The sequence below is a fragment of the Myiozetetes cayanensis genome, unplaced genomic scaffold, assembly GCF_022539395.1.
Source record: "Myiozetetes cayanensis isolate MyiCay16 unplaced genomic scaffold, myiCay2020 scf28, whole genome shotgun sequence".
NCBI lineage: Eukaryota > Metazoa > Chordata > Aves > Passeriformes > Tyrannidae > Myiozetetes > Myiozetetes cayanensis.
This window is the reverse complement of record NW_026087499.1, coordinates 7,345,999-7,364,894: the sequence shown is the minus strand read 5'-3', so window position 1 is coordinate 7,364,894 and position 18,896 is coordinate 7,345,999. Positions and strand designations below refer to the sequence as shown.

General features: G+C 59.5%; 1 protein-coding gene across 4 annotated transcripts; it reads left to right on the top strand.

Annotated features, from left to right (window-relative positions):
* The first annotated feature begins 2,918 nt into the window (after positions 1–2,918).
* On the top strand, positions 2,919–13,482 carry ECE1 (endothelin converting enzyme 1). Of its 4 annotated transcripts, none has more exons than XM_050322431.1 (18): positions 2,919–3,080; positions 4,611–4,697; positions 5,589–5,730; positions 6,314–6,526; positions 7,834–7,958; positions 8,273–8,485; positions 8,600–8,791; positions 9,294–9,436; positions 9,517–9,631; positions 9,848–9,958; positions 10,187–10,285; positions 10,401–10,478; positions 10,835–10,938; positions 11,085–11,195; positions 11,307–11,374; positions 11,454–11,644; positions 11,734–11,829; positions 12,107–13,482. In XM_050322431.1, the coding sequence occupies exons 2-18, from the start codon at positions 4,611–4,613 to the stop codon at positions 12,281–12,283; spliced, it is 2,265 nt and encodes a 754-aa protein (XP_050178388.1). In that variant the 5' UTR covers positions 2,919–3,080; the 3' UTR covers positions 12,284–13,482. The 4 variants fall into 4 exon arrangements, with proteins under 4 accessions (XP_050178388.1, XP_050178386.1, XP_050178387.1 ...); XM_050322429.1 differs by having other exon boundaries at positions 2,919–3,514; XM_050322430.1 differs by lacking the exon at positions 2,919–3,080 and adding an exon at positions 4,086–4,212.
* Positions 13,483–18,896: the final 5,414 nt, after the last annotated feature.

Genomic DNA, 18,896 nt, shown 5'->3' with positions numbered 1-18,896 from the left:
CCCTCCCCCCGCTGCCAGCAAGGGGCGGGCGGGATTGGGGGGGAGAAAAGGCCACGAACTGGGCTTACTGGTGCCCTCTGCCGGGTTATACTGGGAGGACTGGGAGGACTGGGGAGTAGCAAGCCTGGCTGTGGGAGCTGAGAAACCCGCCCCCCCTCAGAAACTGGGGTGAATTGGGGTGCCTCCCTGGGGGGGGTTGATGTGTGTTTTGCCGGATTTTGCATTATTTTCACCCAAGCCGTGCCAGCCACAGCAGCGAGGGGCTGTGGTGGAGGGGATGGTCCCCCTGCCTCAGTTTCCCCACGCAAGCTCCTGCTGCGGCCCACAAATGATCCCTGCTGCGACCCCGCGGCATTACTGTAGGTCCTACAGTAAGCACGTGGTGACAATGGCGGGGGGGGGGCGGTGTTGACCCCCTTCCCTGCCTGTTTCCCCATCGCGGGGGTCCGGGGGACTCCGCGCCCCGCGGGGCCGAGGGTGGCCTCCCAGAAGATGGCGGTCTCAGCCCAAAAATCCGCTCCCCGATAGTCTCAGGATGCGACCAAGAGCGCCCCAACGCCGCCCCGGCGCCACGGGGGTGGGTACATCCCCCTGCGGACCCCCCAGATCCCTCCGGAACCCCTAAATCCCTCCATCACCCCCTTCTTCCACCCCTTCATCCTCCCTTCACCTCTATGACCCCCTCCCCAAGCGCTTCCCCAGCCCAGCAAAGCGATTCAGAGCCCCCATGGGTGTGACGAGCGTGTCAGTGCTCAGCTCGTCGGTGAGGTGCGAGCGGGTGGATGTGGTGGTGGTGGTGGCACCGCGCGTCCCCATCCCCGTCCCGCTCCTGTGGGTTGCGTGCGGGTGCGGAAAAGCTCCCTCTTGCACACTTACACGCGTGCACAGCTACGCTCTTGCACACTTACAAGCATGTGCTCGCACCCAGCTGCGGGGCGCGGGCAGCACCGCGCTCCGGCAACACTCACACCTCCACCAGCGCACGGCTACACGCGTGCCCCTCGCACACGCGGTTCGTGACGCCGTTCGTCTGCACGAGCACGTGTTTGCAGGCTCACACACTCGTGTGCTTGCACGAACGCACGCTCGCAGGACCGGGCGCTCATCCCACAGCCCCAGCCCCTCGTGCTTTTCCCCTCTCGCACAAGCACACACCGACCGGACCGCGCCTCGCTCCCCCCCGAGACGCGCCACATCCCCGCAGGGCCGGCAGAGCCGGGGGTCTCTCGGGGGGCTGCTCCCGGGGAACACGCGGGGCTCCCCCCAAGCGGGGATGGGGCACCCCCCCGAAAGAGTTAAGGGAGGCGCGCGGGAAGCCCGTCCCTCCGCGGCCCCATTGGTTTCCCATCCCAGGTACATCCCCTGCTCGTCCCCCCCCGCCACCCTCGCTAGGCCGCGGCGGCGGCTCGGGCTGGGCCGGGCTCAGCGCCCCAGCGGGGCCGGGGCCGGCGGAGCGGGGCCACAGCCATGGTGAGTGGGGGGCCCGGCGACACCCCCAGCCCCGAGGGGGGGTTGGCTGTGGGGTCCTTGGCCGGAGCGGAGCGCGGGGCGAGGCTTCTCCCGTGGGATGCTCATTGTAACCCCATGGGACCCCCCCCCCAAAATTGCATCCCAAGGGACGCCCCGGCACCCCCATGGGACCTCCTTTGCAGCCCCGAGGGGTCCCCCGAGTGACCCCCGTTGCAGCCCTGAGGGATCGCTCATTGCACGCTAAGGGACCCTCACTGCACGCCAAGGGACCCCCACTGCCCCCCTGGGTGTCCCCCGTCGCCCCCCTAACCGCGTTTGCTTTGTAGCCAGTGGGTCCCCCGGCGTGGTGACCCCAAAGCAGATGCTCCCCTTAACCCCCCCCCGGACCCCAAAGCCCACCCCATGACCCAATCCCGCAGGGATTTGCACCACGTTTCCCTCTGCAAAAGGGGAAGAGGGATGGGGGGGACAATCTCCCCCCCCCCTCGCCAGCAGCACCCACTTTTGGGGGGCGCTGTTTGCGAACACCCCTGAACTGGGCTATTCCCCCCCCCCTTATTTTTTTTGTAAACTTTAGCCCTTTTATTGCTCCTTTTAAAGTTTGTTTTTTTTTTTTTAAACAATTAATTAATTAATCTGCAGCCAGGGCTCCCTGCAAAACCGGGGAGCCCCCCAGCCCTCTCCCCAGCCCCCCTGACTACCGCCGGCACCCCTAATTACCACCAGGGGTTGCTAATTACCGCCGGGCATCCCAATGAACAGGCTGAGCCTCGGTGGGCGCCGCGGAGGTGCGGGGGAGGGGGGGGGAGCACCCCTGGGTGCGGGGTGGTGATGGTGGTTTAGGGGTTCCGGGGTGATTTGGGGGGAGCTGTGTGTGGGATTGCGGGGGTCGGAGGGGCTGTGGGGAGGCGAAGGAATCGCCATCGCGGCGGCGGAGGCGGCGGCGGCTCCGAAATGGCGCCCGGGCGGGAGGTGAGGGGAGGGCGGGCGGAGGAGCTCGGGGTGCCCCCAGAGCGGCGTGAGGGGCTCCGGGGCGGGGGCGGCCGGGGTGTCCCCCCCGGCACCTCCCGCGGGCTCCGAGCACGTGGGGCTTATTGTTTATGGGGCGAGGGAGCGCTTTGAGGGGAAAACCAGGCGATTTGAGGTACTGCCGAGACTTTTATGAGTTGTAAAGAGAGTGGAAATGGCTTGGGGGTGTGTGTGTGGGTAAAGTGTGGGTGCTTCCCCTCCCCCGCCCTGTTGGAGTTGGGGAAATGAGTTTTTATTCGGATTGAAGCAAACAACAGAGCTGGGGGAGGGGGGGATGTGACAAAAATACACCCCTTTTTGTCCCCAAACCGCCGCTTTTTGTTCCTGTTCCTTGGGGCTTCAGGAGCAGGGGAGGGGTGGGGAGCACCCATGGGTGCTCCTATGCGCCCAAAAATGGGGGCTGCGGGTGCTAAAAATACCTCCCGGACCCAATCCCCCCCAAATTAAGGATGCTGGGTGTTGATGCCGATGCCCCACGGGGTGTTTGGGGCGGAGGGGGTTGTTCAGGCTCAGTTTGGATTGTCTGATGGCTGATAGTGTGTTGATCCAGCGCATCCCTTGCAAGAGGAGGGGAAAAAAAGGTTATATTTTTGTCTTTTCCCTTTTTCCTGCTGTTTTCTGGCTGGGATGGGGGATCGTTGAAAAAAGAAAAAACAACGCGTTTCCTCAGGAAATGGAGTGAAAGCTGGGATTCCAGGAATTTGGTGTAGCCGAGCCATGGGGGCTTCATGGATCCCCCCCCAGTGCGAGTGGGAGTTTGTGCCCGGAGCTGCCGATTTCAGCCATGTGCGAAGTACAAAAATAGGTGGAAAAAAAGTGAAAGGGGATGGAAAAAAAAAATAGGCTCTAAACGCAGATTTCCCCCGCGATAAAATCTTGCAGTTGAGGCTTTTTCGCCGCGCGGTTCACAGGCTCGAGGCGGGCACCTAGGGGAGATTTTGGGGCTGGAAACGGAGATTTTGGGACAACCAAGGAGGGAAACCGCCTTGCTCTTTTAACCATTTTTCTTCCCCAGGTGGGTAGTGTGGTTAATTAAGATGAGGCTGGGATTTGGGATCTGGGGAAGGGATGCGATCCAAGGAGAGGATGGGATTCGTGATTAACTGTGCAAGGAGAGGTTTGGGAATGCTGCTGTTGGAAACAAGGCTGAGTACCGGCGCTTTCATTGCATCTCCTTCTGCCAGGGGAGCCCGAGGCACGGCTGTGCCGGGTTGGGATCATCTCATCCTCTGGGATTGATGGCAGCGGGATGGGAACATCCAGAGGGGTGCAAACCCCCACCTTGTACTGCTCGGGGCTAAGGGACGTCACTGGCACTCAGAGTGGCGGGGTCAGGGGGGATTTTGGGGTGCTTGACTCCTCGGTGGGAGGGTCAGGGTGGATTTTGGGGTGCCCAGCCCCTCGGTGGCAGGTTGTTTTCTCCATCGGGAGGCAGTCCGGCTGGGTAGCAGGGCTGTGCCAGGGGGAAGGAAACGGCGGCGGCACGATAAGGGCCGGCTGCCAACCCGCGAGGTTTTCCTTGTTTTTCTGCCGGGGATGAGATAAGAGCCGGGCACTGGCACAAGGTAATGCCCGGGGGACACGGCGCCGGGAGGGAGCCCGTCTGCAGCTTGAAATCCAGGGAGGTGTCGCCTTTGGGTGCTCGCTGGAACCTCGCCGGGTGTTCCACGGTGCACGGGGTTCACAGACAGGGCGTGGAGCAGGAGCGAGCCGGTAGTTTCGGGGTGAAAAGTCATTTTCCCTGCTCCCAGCCTTCCCCAGGTCCCCGGCACACCGGGGTTCCCTGGCACGGGGTCGGGGGGGATCCCTCTGCCTGTTGAGGGGCGGAGGTGGATCCAGCTTTACTCCAGGCTGAAGGGGAGGTTGCACAACCCGGCCCCGGGGGAGAGCGAGGCGGGTTCGGGCTTTGCTCAGCTTTTGGCTCCAGCCCTCTTTGCTTTCCACAACCTTCCTCTGGCGTCTGTGTAGCGCTTTACTGCCCCGGAGCCATTCGGGATTCAGCTCCCCAGAGGAGGAGGAGGTGGCTTTAGAGGGTGTGTAAACCTTCCTCATCCTCCTCTTCTCCCTCCACTCCGTCTCTGAGCGCTCTGTTTGCCGATCTCCCCGTGCAGATGTCGACCTACAAGCGAGCGACGCTGGACGACGAAGACCCCCTGGACTCCCTTGGTGACGGGGATGGATACCCCAACGGCTTCCAGGTAGGGCTTTGTGTGTCTTTTAGGGGGGAAAAAAAGTGGGATTTTAGGTCCTGGCAAGCGGCAAAGGGGGTGCAGAAGGCTTTTCCACCTGAGACCTGTGTCCATGGGGTAAAGTCTGGTGTGGGCAGAGTCCTGTTGGCTCCTGCTGCCGCTGCCCTTTGCTCCTGGCACAGGGAGCCAGCGGGGCCATATCCTGGCTCTGCTGTTTTAACTCCCAGTTTTTCTGCCGGCCCTTCCCAGAGTGTGGCTGGGGTGAGCAATTATCGTGGCACTGGCAGTTTTGTCCCGGCACAAAAGGGGATTAGTTTAATTCCTCCCCAGGCAGCAGGAAAGCAGCTTAAAGAGGGCCGAGGGTGGTGAGAAAAACCCCCATGGCTGCCGGTGTGGGAAGGTTGAGGTTCGGGTCCGGAGCGATGCTCTCGGTGCTGGCCTCAACTCCCAGCCCCAGCACTCTCTAGAATGGTGGTTTCTGCCCCAAACGTGTTTTTACTACTCCTGGCGGGGCCGTCTCCGCTCGCCGGCGCATCGGGATGTTTCCTGGGGATGTTTTTCGGCTGAGTGGGAGTATCCTGTCAAGGCACTTCCCGACGCAGCCCCCACCCTGTCCCAGTGCCGGCAGCGGGGCCGGGACACCCGTGGGGTTACGCCATGCTCGAGGAGGGGTTCGGGGTGGCACAGGGCAGCAGGTGAACCCGCCGAAGCGCTCGTCCCGCTCCCTTTCCTGCCATTGTGCCGCCCTTCCTGCCCGGTTTCTGGAAGGCAGCTGCCGCCTTTCCCAGCCCGATCCCTTGCCGGGGGCCGAGCGAGTGCTGTGGGGCTGCAGGGAGCACAATGGGGGCTGTGTGGGTGGGTTTCTGTGCCAGTGGGGAGACGACGCTGCTGTTCCCGCAGGTGAACCTGCGCGGCTCGCGGGGCGGCCGCGGCTGCTGGGCCGAGCGGACGCGCACCGAGAAGCAGCTGCTGGTGCTGGTGGGGGTGCTGGCAGTGGTGCTGCTGGCCTGTCTGCTGGGACTCATCTTCCAGTACAGAGCCAGTAAGTCCTCGTGCTGCGCAGGGATCCTGCCCCTGTCAGCGGGGCGGGTTGCTGGGGGTGCTCCCAGGATGGGATGTTTAGTGCAGGGTGGGGTGGTCACCTGCATCCCAAGCGCCTGGTCTTGGGAACCGGGCAGGATGTTCAGGTGTGGGGCGGGATCCTTGGGCACAAGATAAGATGGTCACCTGCATCCCTTGCCCCAGAGGAGATGCTCAGATGCAGGATAGGGTGCTTCCTTTATCCTGAATCTTGATGTTGAGTGGAGGATGGAAAATTTGCCCTCATCCTTCACCCTGGGGTTGGATGCTTGGGCACTGGGCAGGATCCTTGGGCGTAGGATGAGATGCTTGCCCACATCCCTTGCCCTGGGATGGGATTATCAGGTAGGGTGCTCGGGCATGAACTGGGGATGCTGGTCCATGCTGCTTGGCCTGCAATGGGATGTTAAGGTAGGAGGTAGCACGTGGGATGCTTGGGCACCAGGTGGGATATCTGCCCAGTCCTTCAGTGTGGGGCAGGATGCTCTGTGGGGCAGCTCACGGCACTGTGGTGGAGGAGCTGAACCCCTCCCTGCTGCCCCCAGGGCCACCCGCCGTGTGCCTGTCGGAGTCCTGCATCTCCGTCACCAGCTCCATCCTCAGCTCGCTGGACCGGGCGGTGAATCCCTGCGAGGACTTTTTCAGCTATGCCTGTGGGGGCTGGATCAAGGCCAACCCCCTCCCCGACGGCCACTCGCGCTGGGGCACCTTCAACAACCTCTGGGAGCACAACCAGGCCATCATGAAGCACCTGCTGGGTGAGTGCAGGGGGTCCCTGTTAGGTCCTGGGGATGCCCAAAACCTGTCTGTGGGGATATGGGGTTGGAATCGAACTCCAGCATCAAACCAATCAGTGACACACGTGCTATGAGGACATTGGGAAACAGATCCTGGCTGTGTTTGCTCTCCTGGATGCTCCTGGGATTTTTGACCGTGGGGTTGCTGCTCTTTGGTGCCAAGTAGAGAAAAGGGTCCTGGCCTTTGCTCTGCAGGCCTCACGGCAACATTCCCAGGAGCTCTGAAATTCAGGATTTGCACTCCAGAGCCTGCAGTATTGCCCCAAGGATATGAGTTTCCTGCTCCTGTAGCTTCCAGCCTTTGTGAGCAGCCTTTTTGGAGGTCTGGCTGCCAGTATGGCCATTTTTCGGGGGGCCTGAACTCCTCCAGCAAAGGGAGGCTCCCGGGTTCAGCCTCTGCGTGCGAACACTGAAGCGGAGCCGCTTATCCGAGCAACCGGCAGGGACGGTTTGTTCAGGCTTTGAGCAAACAACTGGCTCCTTATCAGCACTTTCCACTACGCCAGGGCTGATTATCTGGAAAGAGAAGGTTTGGGAAGAGTGCTGTCTTTTGGGAGAAGGGGGGTGGCGCGGGAAGGGCTCCGTCCCTGGCTCTTCCCGCAGAAATCTGGCGCTGGTTTTACCAGGAGAAGGGACTGGGCCTCCGGCCAAGTGGTCGCGTTCGGCATTTCCTTGAATTCCTTGGAGCTGAGGGACCTTTAGTTAATAAAACCACACAGCTGGGAAGCCAAAGGTGCAAGCTGTGTCATCAGGAAAATAAATAAAAAACCCCAAAAAACTCTCTGGAGAGGCAGAATTTTAGCAGGGGGGGAGATAAAAGGTTGGTTTCACAGGCAGAGAAGAAAAATGGGTTTATTGTTCTTTTTTGCAGGAGTAAATAATAAAGGGCTGGGGAGCAGCAGCACAGAGGCAAGGGCAGCACAGGGGGCTGGATGATGCTGGGAATATCAGAGCTGCTGGAAAAACGCTTTTTGTTTTTTCTTTCTTTATCTTTCGTTCCCAAAGAGCTGGAGCGGTCGCTGCGGGTGGGAAAGGAGAGGGGGGCAGGAGGCCAGGAAGGGCTGGGGCCGTGGGATGCACTCAGGGGCACAGAGGGGCCCATTGGGGCAATCCTTGGCGCCGTTTTGGAGCCTGGCTTTGCTCAAAACAGGGCTGAATATTTCCATGGTGCAAGGGAGGGGGGGCTCCAGTGTAATCAGCAACCCCCACTTGGGTTGGATGCCCATCCCTGGGGACCCCCTGTGATTCCCCCTGGGGACCATCCACAGAAAACACCACGGCCAACGTGTCGAGCGAGGCGGAGCGCAAGGCACAGCGCTATTACCAGGCCTGCATGAACGAGAGCAAGATCGAGGAGCTGCGTGCCACCCCCCTCGTGGAGCTCATCCAAAAGGTCCGTCCCGCTCCTCGTGGAAAGGCCACCTTCTGTCTGCAGAGTGGGGGGAAAAAAATCATTTAGGAGCAGTCCCAGCACCCTCCAGACTCCATTCCCAGTGCTTCCTGGGAAACAGCATCCCCCAGGGCAGGCAGGCCAAGAGAGATTTATTAGGGATTTATAATCCTATAATTTATCGGATTTATAACCCTATAATGGGGCTTTTTAGCCTCCTTGCAAGATGTTTCCCCCCAGGATGGGGGTTGGGGGGATATCGAAGCAGCTCCAGGTGGTTGTTCCTTACCCAAAAGCCGGTTGCTGTCTGTCCCCAGCTGGGTGGGTGGAACATCACAGGAACCTGGGCCGGTGGCGACTTCAACGAGACGCTGCGGGAGGTGACGGCGCATTACCGCACCTCGCCCTTCTTCTCCGTCTACGTCAGCGCCGACTCCAAGAACTCCAACAGCAACGTCATCCAGGTGGATCAGTCGGGGCTGGGCCTGCCCTCGCGGGATTACTACCTGAACAAGACGGAGAATGAGAAGGTGAGGGTGTCGGGGGGATGTGGGTTGGCTGGGGAGGTGCTGTGGGTGGGTGGGTGGCACCTGCCTCGCTGATCCCACCTGGCGCTGATCCCACCTGGCGCTGATCCCACCCAGGTGCTCGCCGGGTACCTGAACTACATGGTGCAGCTGGGGATGTTCCTGGGAGGCACCGACGAGGAGTCGACGCGCCAGCAGATGCAGCAGATCCTGGACTTTGAGACGGCGTTGGCCAACATCACCATCCCCCAGGAGAAGCACCGGGACGAGGAGGTCATCTACCATAAAATGACAGCTGGAGACCTAAAGGTAGGGATGGAGCTGGCGAGGCTCTCCGTTCTGCCACGGCTTGGGAAGCGGGACGCACGGGTGGAGGTGATGCAGCTCCTCTGGGAAGCCTGACGCCAGCCAGCACCGCCTGGGAGGCTCTTGTGCAACAGCTTGGCCCATGTCCTCCTTGGGGAAATCTCACCCAGCCTCCGGACCACCCCTGGGGCCGGCAGCCGTCCTGCTGCAGCACTGACGCCCTACTGGCCCCACTGCCCCTGGACGTCAGCCTGGTCACCTCCCTGCGGCCCCGGAGGGGTTGTGTCAACATTTCTGACACCCGCCCCACTTTCTTTTCCTCTGTGGGAGGAAATTGTTTACTCCCCTCCGACCTTTCGAGGATGCTGCTGGCATGGGAAGTGGCCTCTGCGAAATCAGCTGGATCCACCAAACGGGGACTGATGCAGCCAATTCCAGCTCGGGAAGCAGCTGCCAGCCCGCTCCAATGGTTTTTGGGTCTGTAGCAGCACTGTGGCTTTTGCAGGATCTGGCACCGGCCGTGGACTGGATGCCTTTCCTCTCCACGGTCTTCTACCCCGTGGAGCTCAACGAGTCGGAGCCTGTCGTGGTCTACGCCAAGGAGTACCTGGAGCAGGTTTCTGACCTCATCCTGGCCACAGATAAGTGGTGAGAGCCCCCAGCCTGCATGGAGGGTGCCCAGGGTGGGCAGGCACATCCTGCTGCACACTCACCACCTCTCGCCACAGTCTCCTCAACAACTACATGATCTGGAACCTGGTGCGGAAAACCAGTCCCTTCCTTGACCAGCGCTTCCAAGATGCTGAGGAAAAATTCATGGAAGTGATGTATGGGACGAAAAAGGTGAGGGTGGAGCCCCAGCAGCCCTGATTCACCATTAAAATGGTGATGGGTTTTTAGGTCAAGCCCCCTTTCAGGTGGGATCCAGACAGTAGAGAAGTGGGGCGGGTTTTGGGGTGGCAGGGGATGGATGGAGACCTCATCTCCTGGCAGGGTATGAGGGTGGGAAGGAGCAGGACTTTGACCCCTGAGTGACCAACCACCTCTTGTCCCACACAGACCTGCCTGCCACGCTGGAAGTTTTGCATCAGTGACACGGACAACAACCTGGGCTTCGCCCTGGGGGCCATGTTTGTCAAGGCCACCTTCGCTGAGGACAGCAAGCAGGTGGTATGTCCCTGAGCTGGCAGCGCGCGAGTCCTGGTGCTGGGAAAGCCACCGTGGTGGTGGAACTGTCCAGGCAGCCCATGTTTGTCTCCATGTGCCGGGTTTTTCGCTGGCCCACGTGCTGTGTTGGCTGCCCAGCCCCTTCCTGCCCACTGGCGTGGAGGTCCGTGACCTCTCCGGAGTGGGACGCCGGCTCTCCGGCCCGACGCTGTGCTGCCTTGTTTTGTCTAGGCAGAGGAAATGATTGCAGAGATTAAAACCGCCTTCGAGGAAAGCCTGGAGACCCTGCAGTGGATGGACGAAGAGACGAGGAAATCGGCCAAGGAGAAGGTGAGGTGCTGGCGGCAGTGCTGGGCAGGGGGTGAGGATGGAGGGTGGTGGAGCCAGGTGAGCCTGTCCCTCTGTTCCCGGCACCAAAAGCACTCTGGTCCTTGTCACCCCCCAGGCAGATGCCATCTACAACATGATTGGCTACCCCAAGTTCATCATGGACCCCAAGGAGCTCGATAAAGTCTTTAATGACGTGAGTTGGTTGAGTAGGTCCCCTGGGTTTTCTATAGGATGTACAGGACGTGCCCATCACCGTGGCCTCGGGGCAGCCTTGAACCCCAGGTTTCCTCCAGAAGGGTCTCGCTGATGTCCTTGGCCCTTCTCTGGGGACTTCCCAGAGAGCTGCTCTTGGGATCCCTGCCTGGGAAAAGGAGGGGCCGTTTTCCGTAACGGTGATTCATTGCCCTCCAGAGACTCTGCAGATGTTGGAGAGGAGGTGAAACAAGAGCGGCCGTAACTCAGGCGGCTCCGGAGGCTCGGCCGTGGCTGTGGAGGGAGGAGCGGGGCTGGGCCATCACCACACACCACTCATGCCTTGTTCTTTTGCAGTACGAGGCCGTATCCGACCTCTACTTCGAGAACGTCATGCAGTTCTACAACTTCTCGGCCAGGGTCACGGCTGACCAGCTGCGCAAGCCACCAAACCGCGACCAGTAAGTGCTCTGCTCCACTTCCCTCGTGTGCTCAGCAGGGAATATCGGGATATCTGGAGCCACTGGGATTTGGTGTCCACCAGCCGCTTCTGGGGAGTGAGACTTGGGCCAATGCAGCGTGGTGAGTGGGTGCTGTGTCCCTGCAGGTGGAGCATGACACCTCCAACAGTCAACGCGTACTATTCTCCCACCAAGAACGAGATCGTCTTCCCCGCCGGCATCCTCCAGGCCCCCTTTTACACCCGGGCATCCCCCAAGTAAGAGCCCAGGGAAAACACACAGGGCAGGATTCCCAAATTTCTTCCTGTGCCCAGATTTCATGGCTGTGGGGAGCAGTGGCTGCTCTCTAAGCCTCTGCCCTTCTGCAGGTCCCTGAATTTTGGTGGGATTGGCGTGGTGGTGGGCCATGAGCTGACACATGCCTTCGATGACCAAGGTACAGCCAGGACCAGGCGGGTGGGTGGCTGGAGGAGTGGCCAGTGTGGCAATGAAGGATCCTGCTGTGTTTTTGACAGGCCGGGAATACGACAAGGATGGCAACCTGCGGCCCTGGTGGAAGAACTCCTCAGTGGAGGCCTTCAAGCGTCAGACAGAGTGCATGGTGGAGCAGTACGGCAACTACACTGTCAACGGCGAGGCCGTCAATGGCAAGCACACCCTCGGGGAGAACATCGCCGACAACGGGGGCCTCAAGGCCGCCTACAGGGTAGGGCTGCGGGGCTGGGGACGTGTGGTGGGGGACACGGTGTGGTGGGACTGGTGTGCCCTGAGCCTGCTGTGCTCCCTGGCCTGCAGGCATATCAGAACTGGCTGAAAAAGAACGGGGATGAGGAAACCCTCCCGACCCTCGGCCTCACCAACCACCAGCTCTTTTTTGTTGGCTTCGCGCAGGTGGGTCACGTGGCGGGCGGGGAGGGTGGGCACGCAGGTTTTTGGGGGTGGCGTGTGCCCAGACGGGGGTGGGAAGGTGTGGTGGTGAAATTGAGGCCTCCAGAGATGTAGCGGATGGTGAACCAGATCGGGGTGGTGCTGGTTACAAAGCGAGGTGAAGCTGGCGCTCGAGCCGTGTTGGTGCCCGTCACGTGGGGGGGGAGGGCGGATTTGGGCCCCGTGGTGGCTGAGGGGTGTCGGGGGTGTCAGCACTCAGGCCCCTCGGCCCCGTTCGCAGGTGTGGTGCTCGGTTCGCACGCCGGAGAGCTCTCACGAGGGGCTCATCACCGACCCCCACAGCCCCTCGCGCTTCCGCGTCATCGGCACCGTCTCCAACTCGCGGGAGTTCGCGGAGCACTTCGGCTGCCCCGTGGGCTCCCCCATGAACCCCCCCAAGAAGTGCGAGGTCTGGTGAAGGGCGAGCGCCCCAGCGGGTGCCAGGGGCCGGTTGCTCCATCCTCTGCTGGACTTCCCCAGCCCCGTGAGGCTCAAACCACTGCTCCGCGCCGGGGAGAGCCCAGCGCAGCCAGAGCTGCCCCGGTATCGTCCGAGGTTCGATCCACTGTGAAAACTCCCCGTCCCCTCGCTCGTTGGTGAAATGACTGCGGTTTGTGGGGGGGGGGGTCTCTTCTTTCCCACCATGTCCACGGGCACTACCCTGAACACCCACCCCAGCAAAATCCCTCTTTTTTTGGAGGGTGTAAAGGGAACCCCCGGCACTGGCAGGTTTGTCTGTGTGTCTGAGTACACCCGACGTACCTTCCTCTCGCCAAAGATGCGCACACGAGGATGGAAAATATTTTAAGATGTATTTTTTTGGGGAGGGTGGGGGGAAATATATATATTTTTTTCATGCATTGTGGAATACACTGGAAGATTTCAGGGAAAATGCATTTAAAAGCCTTTTTTTTAGTAAAAGATTAGTATATTTATTAATTTTTTTTTACTTAGTGCAGCTGTAGGTGCAGCACCCTGTGGTGACAGTCCCTTTGCCAGGGAAGCTGGGTGGGGCCATGGATATAACTTTCCAGCCTTGGATTCTGTTTCTCCAGGAGGGGCTGTCCTCAGAGGATGCTTGTGGGAAAACTGGGGACAGCAGGCTTGGGGACAGGGCTGGAGGATCCTGCAAGGCACAGAGGCTGTGCCGGGATGCTCCTGGGATTAGCTTTAATTTGAGAGTGCAAAGGGAAAAGTTGACGTGCCAAAGATGTCACCAAGGTGGTGACGGTGAGGATGAAGCATCTGGTTCTTCCTCCTGTCCCCTCTGAAGCGAGGCCAGCCAGGATTTCCTGGCCCAAAAGCTTCCCCAGACAAGTGCAGGCGGTTCCTGCCGCTGCTGCGCTCGCCGCTGTGCCTGCACCCTCTGTGCCCGGGAATCTGCAAGCCCCCAAAATCACCACAAACCCCAAAACTCTGTCCCTCCACTGCTTGAGCTCTGACTGGGATAGGGGCAAGGGGCTATGTTAAGGGATGTTTTTAATACTCATTTTGAGAGGAAAGCACTGACAGGAGCTCGGGTGCTGCCTGTTGTCACCTTCTTGCTCTGGACAGAAAGCACAGAGGGATTTTTAATATTTATATGTAAAGGGAGGGATGGGAGGGGCTGTTTTTTTAACTATTTTTTCACCCTATGCGTGGGGCTTATTGTAATTGAAATAATAAATACTTTTTACTGGATCTGGAGCTGCTCATGACTTGTTTTTCTGATATCAGGAGTGTTTTCATCTCCCTGTCCATGCTGCTGAGTCTGTCCTGTGCTGACAAAACTGAGCCAAGGAGGCTTTTCCCAGCCTGTGTTGGCACCTGCCTCCTCATCTCAGAGGCTAAATCCAGGCTTTTGTGCCCCAAACCCTGCTCTCGCTGCGTGTGGCTCTTTGCTTTCCCCCTCTCTGGCCTGGCCCCACGCAGCTCCCCGGCAGGGAGGTCTTTCCTGGATGCTTTTGCTTCCTCCCAGGCGAGTTTTTGGCCGGCCGGGCTGTGCTGGGATCCAGTGGCACAGGTTGCTCTCCAAGCTCCCTTATTTATAGCTCGGTGATGCCGTGGGATGCTGCCAGCTCCAGAGCCCGGGCCAGCGTTCCTCCCGAGCGGATGCTCCACGGCTTTGTCAGGCTCGCCCAAAAAACGCAGGGCAGGAGCTGGACCGCAGGCTCCCCATGAGCCTCAGCCCGGCACCTGGGAGGGCTGGTGGCCGTAAAACGAGCCAAGTGCTGGGTGTTCCCTTGCTGTGGAGCCCTGGGATTGTTATCTGGGGCAAAAGCAGGGGGCTGCAGCCCGCTGGCAGCAAACACTTGGGAATACAGAGTGTTTCTGCTGCTGGGATGAGCGGGGCTGAGCCAGCAGCAGGCGGGGGACACGGCTGTTGCGTAAGTAAGACATTAAAATATCCTCTTGACTGTTTTGAGCGTGTTTCCTCACCCAGATGGAGTGGAAATGTAGCAATAGTGCTGACTTTCTGCTCACAGGGCTCGGTGTGAGGCCCTCAGTTTCCTGCAGAGCTGGAGAGCGGCCGTGGACGTTGTTTTCCCTGGGATCTGCCTGGAAATGGCGCAAACCCGCAGAGGGCGGTGGAGCCGAGAAAATCGCTGCCTGCACGTTCCAGTGCTGGGCTGGCAGGAGTCAGCAGTGCTGCCATGTGGTCTGGATGTGGCCCCAGGTGTTTCAAGTGTGGTGGAATAGCTGCATTCCGAGGGAAAGAGAGGAGCAGCGTGGGTGTGCAGCAAAGAGGAACCAAGTGGGGAGAGCGGGGCTGGGGTGAGAGGGTGTTTTCCCAGCTGCCAGCAGCAGGGAAGGGAGCGCAGCCCATCGTGGGGTGCTGTTAGAAGTGGTTTAACCATCCCAAAAGGAAATATTTTTGACTCTCTGGGGCTTACTCACAGGGAGGGACCAAGCAGGTCATGTGTTGGGGACAGCCCCAGGATCAAGGCTCCTGGGGAGCCAGCAGTGGGATTTTGCCTCCCTGTGAGGCTGCTGGGTGTAGAGAGAGCAGGCAGGAGGTGAATCATCCTGCTCACGTGCCAGGGCCTGGCATGGGCTTGCCTGGTCCTGGCTGGTGTTTGATCTATTTTGTGCTCAGCCGTGCCCTGGAGGGCCAAGACTTTTGCTGAGGGCTGAGCCCGGGCAGGAGGAGGGATGGGGAGAGCTCCAAGCTGAGCCCAGGCGGGAGGAGGGATGGGGAGAGCTCCAAGCTGAGCCCGGGCAGGAGGAGGGATGGGGAGAGCTCCAAGCAGGACTCTTTTTTTTTTTTTTTTTTTTTTTGCCAGGAGGGTGTTGGAAGGAGATCAGTGGGGGAAAAGCAGAAGCCCAAAGAGGAAGGCTCTGCTGCAGCGTGCTGGGTGAAAGGAGGAACCTGGAGTGGGATGGAGACTCCAGAACGAGCTGGAAATGGCGTCTCTTCATAGGTTTGGTGGGGCTGGGACAGCCTGCAAGGTTGTGTTCAGCCTCTCACAACCACCTGAACTGCTCTTTCCCTTCCCAGTTTGTACCCTCCAGATTAGGATCTAACCCCTGACACACCACAACAGTGCTGGGGTCACCCACTGGGACCACCAGATTTTAGGGCCAAAAGCTCCCCTGAACAAGCCACACCTTCCTGGAGGAAGGAGGACAGGGAAGGGGAGGTGGGGAGCAGGGTTCTAAATCCCAGTTTGGACCTGCTCATGCCCATCCCTGGGGTGGTTTTGAGTCGGAGCCAAGCAGGGACAAGGCTGTGTGTCCTCCTCACTCTCAGGACCATGGCTTTGTGCTTTCATGTTTTCCTCTTCACGAGGATCCCTGCAGGAAAACAGCCATTTTCCAGTGATACCCCAGTCCTGTATTTTCCTGAGTTCACCAACAGATCCAGTGTTCCTACTGCCTTTTGTGCAGTGAGGCTGTGTCTCTGCTGTGGCAGGTACACGAGGGACTGGTGGCCCTGGGAAAGGGGCTGGTGGTGATCCAAAACAGGAGCTCAGCACTGCAGACTCCAGCTGCCCACGGTGACACACCAGTTCTCAGGTGCTGACAAAGCCAGCAGGAAAAAGAGAAGGAAAAACGAAATGGAGAGACAGGAGGAAGGGTGTGAATCCAGCTGGCACTCGCTCAGGCTCACCAAATCTGCAGGGTTTGTTGGCCAAGTCGTCCTACGTGGGGTAGAAGAGAGACATGTCTCCTTTTTCTGCTGGGGGAAAAATGAAAAAGAAGGGAAAAATATGGTTGTGGAGAGACACTGACTCTGGGAGAGCTTTAAGGCAGAGCTGGGAGCCTGGCTCCTTCACATGACCAGCATGTTTTTGGAGCTTCAGCTGATAATATGGCAAAAAAGCAAATTTCCCCCCTTCTAAACAGGCAAAAAGTGTTCCATCCAAAGATCCCCGAGCTGAGGCTCTTTCACAGCTGTGTTTACAGGCAGCTATTTCTGTAGAACAGAGGGAGCCGGAGATGCCAATTTGCTTTTGGGATGAATTTCCTTCCGCATGAAGGGCTGTACCCAGAGAGGGGAGGTGGTCGATGGAACAGAACAGCCCCCCAGACCAGACAGATCTCACGGAATATTCTGGGTTGTGAGGGACCCACAGGGATCATTGGGTCCAGCTCACAAATGGCCCATGCAGGGACACACAGCTCTACTTGCACCCTCAGAATCATCACAGTCTTTAAGAGCTGTGGATGGAGAATTGATGCAGCAGCAGAGGTGGAGATCTATCAGCCCTTAGGCAAGTTCCATACAAAGAGAGAAGGTCCTCCTTCGTTATCCCAATTTTTGGCAGTGGAGGAGTACTTGGCCTTTCTTTGAAGTCATTCTTATTCCTCTGTTCTCCAGTTTTCCTGCTGGGGAATCAGTTGAACTGGCTGAAGGCTGCAGAGGAAAACTGGCTTGGGAAAAAGCACTCAGAGCCTCCTCTAATTATCTGTTTCTGAGTTCAGATGGAAATATTCCCTATTTGGGACTTGTTTACAGGCTGGCAGGGCTTGGTTGGGCTTTTTCCCCTCAAAGCAAGCTCATTGTTTCCTATTTCCCCCATTTCCCACAGGCAGTGTGAGGTAGGTGTGAGCTCACCTCACTTCAGGTGTTTCCCTTAACCCCAGAAGGGAGAACAAAGAGGACAGAAAGGGACACTAAACAGCACATTAGTCACCTTCCCTGCCCCTCTAATCCCCACTGGCACTTCACTGAGTGGCTGTACCCTGCAGGTAGCACCTGAGTCAGTAAGAAACTATTCCAGTCCCAGGGCTGATTTTACTGGAGACCAGCCCGGCAGCTCCCAGTTTTCCTTCTTCAGTCACACCTTGGGAGACAGAAAAGCCTCTGGATACACAGCAACCCTCGTGTGTCCTAAATCTGACCTGCACAACCCAGTAACTCAGAGTTCCTGAACTCAGAGTCTGACTCCAAAGGGAAAAGGCACTCAAGACCCTTCTACTGTTTTTGCCCACTGGGCTGAGTTCTGCTCTAGTGAACACCACCAGATTCTCCACTTTGGGATTGGTATTTAAAACTCAAATTTACTTCTCTGCTTAGAACAGGACCCTTGTATAGACAAGGATAGATGAGTCTCCTTGGGTGGGTTTTCTTTAGTGCACAAGGCCTTTGTCTCTCTTCTCCCAGCTTGCAGATGCAGCAGTCGCTCTCCAAGTGCCTCAATACACCCCCACGGGAGCTGCTCACTTCAATAAAAGAAGCTTTTCACATTTAAGAGTTTATTTGTGATTGCTCTAAAGTATTATCTTCCTCCTAAACTCGCAGCTGCCCAGAAAAGGCAGCAGACAGAACACAAATAAACTCTGGGAAGCTTTCCTGGGGCAGCACCCCGGGCTGGGTGACCGGGACAGCAACGCCTGCGGGCACAGCGAAGGTGCTGGAAGTGCTTCCCTGGGACGTGCAGCATGGCAGGAACGGTGGAAGGTGCCAGCGGGCTGGAATGAGCCCTCGGGAGCCAGCGGCGAGGCAGGACAAGTCAGGACAATCCCCTGGAATCTGCTCTGAGGTGCTTTTCCTCTCCCTGAGATGGCACAAAGCGCCTCGGCCACGCCGAGCTCGGGGCTGGCCGTGAGGAGGGTGCTGAGCCTGGCCGTGGAGGTGGTGAAGGCGGTGGTGGTGGTGTGGCAGCCCTCGGTGTGGTGACGGCTCGGTGTGGCCACGGCTTGGTGTGGCCACGGGGCGAGCTGGACACCTGTCCCCAAGGGGGGACTCCCACGGACACAGGGGGGCTTCCTCAGGGGTCCCTCACAGCCAGCGTCGCCCTCAGGGCTGCCTGCCCTCGTGAGGGGCCGTGGTGCTGCCCCAGGAGCTGGGGACGGGGCTGGGGGTGAGGTTTTTGGGGTAGCCCCTCGTTAAGCCCCGCGGTGGGGTGCGTGCCGCAGGTCCCCTCACAGCCAAGGGCTGCTCCCCTCAGGGCTCGCGAGCTTCCCTGTCACCCTCGCGACGCCTCACGAAGGGCTGCGGCGCTGCCACTTCTCCAGCCACCCCAGGAGCCGGGAATTGGGGCTGGGGGTGAGTTTTTGGACTGGGGGAGCCCCTTCCCAGACCCTGCGGTGGGGCGGGTGCTGCGGGATCCCCCTGACCCCTCCCGACCCTGGCCAGCCCCTCACAGCCGAGCGCTGCCGAAGTGTCTCCGAGCCGGGCCGAGCCGAGCCGAGAGGCTCCGAAGATTGCCGAGGAGCGCCGAAGAGCCCCGAGCGGGGCGGGGATCTCCCCTCCGAGCGCGCCCGAAGCTTCCCGAACCTCCTCACGCCCCCGTCCTCCGTAAACAGCCGAAGTTTGCCGAGCGCTGGGGTCACGGGAGGTGCCGGCGCTGGGCGGGAGGGGAGGGGGAGCGCAGAGCGCGTGCGCCTGCGAAGCCCTTCCGGAAGGAGCCGAAGGTTTCCGAGCGGCGCCGGGCCGAGCGACTCCGGAAAGAACCGAAGATTTCCGAGCGGCGCCGGGCCGAGCGACTCCGGAAAGAGCCGAAGGTCGCCGATCGGCGCTGGGCCGAGCGGCTCCGGAGCGGCCCGAAGGCGCCCGAGCGCCCGCCCGGCCGGACAGCTGGAGGCGGCCGCAGCGCCATGTTTGA

Excerpts from the sequence above, each read along its gene's own strand:
- ECE1 (XM_050322431.1), top strand. The coding sequence starts at position 4,611 with ATGTCGACCTACAAGCGAGCGACGCTGGACGACGAAGACCCCCTGGAC. Across the intron at positions 7,959-8,272 it reads TCGTGGAGCTCATCCAAAAG|CTGGGTGGGTGGAACATCAC; the intron begins GTCCGTCCCGCT and ends GTCTGTCCCCAG. Across the intron at positions 11,375-11,453 it reads ACATGCCTTCGATGACCAAG|GCCGGGAATACGACAAGGAT; the intron begins GTACAGCCAGGA and ends TGTTTTTGACAG.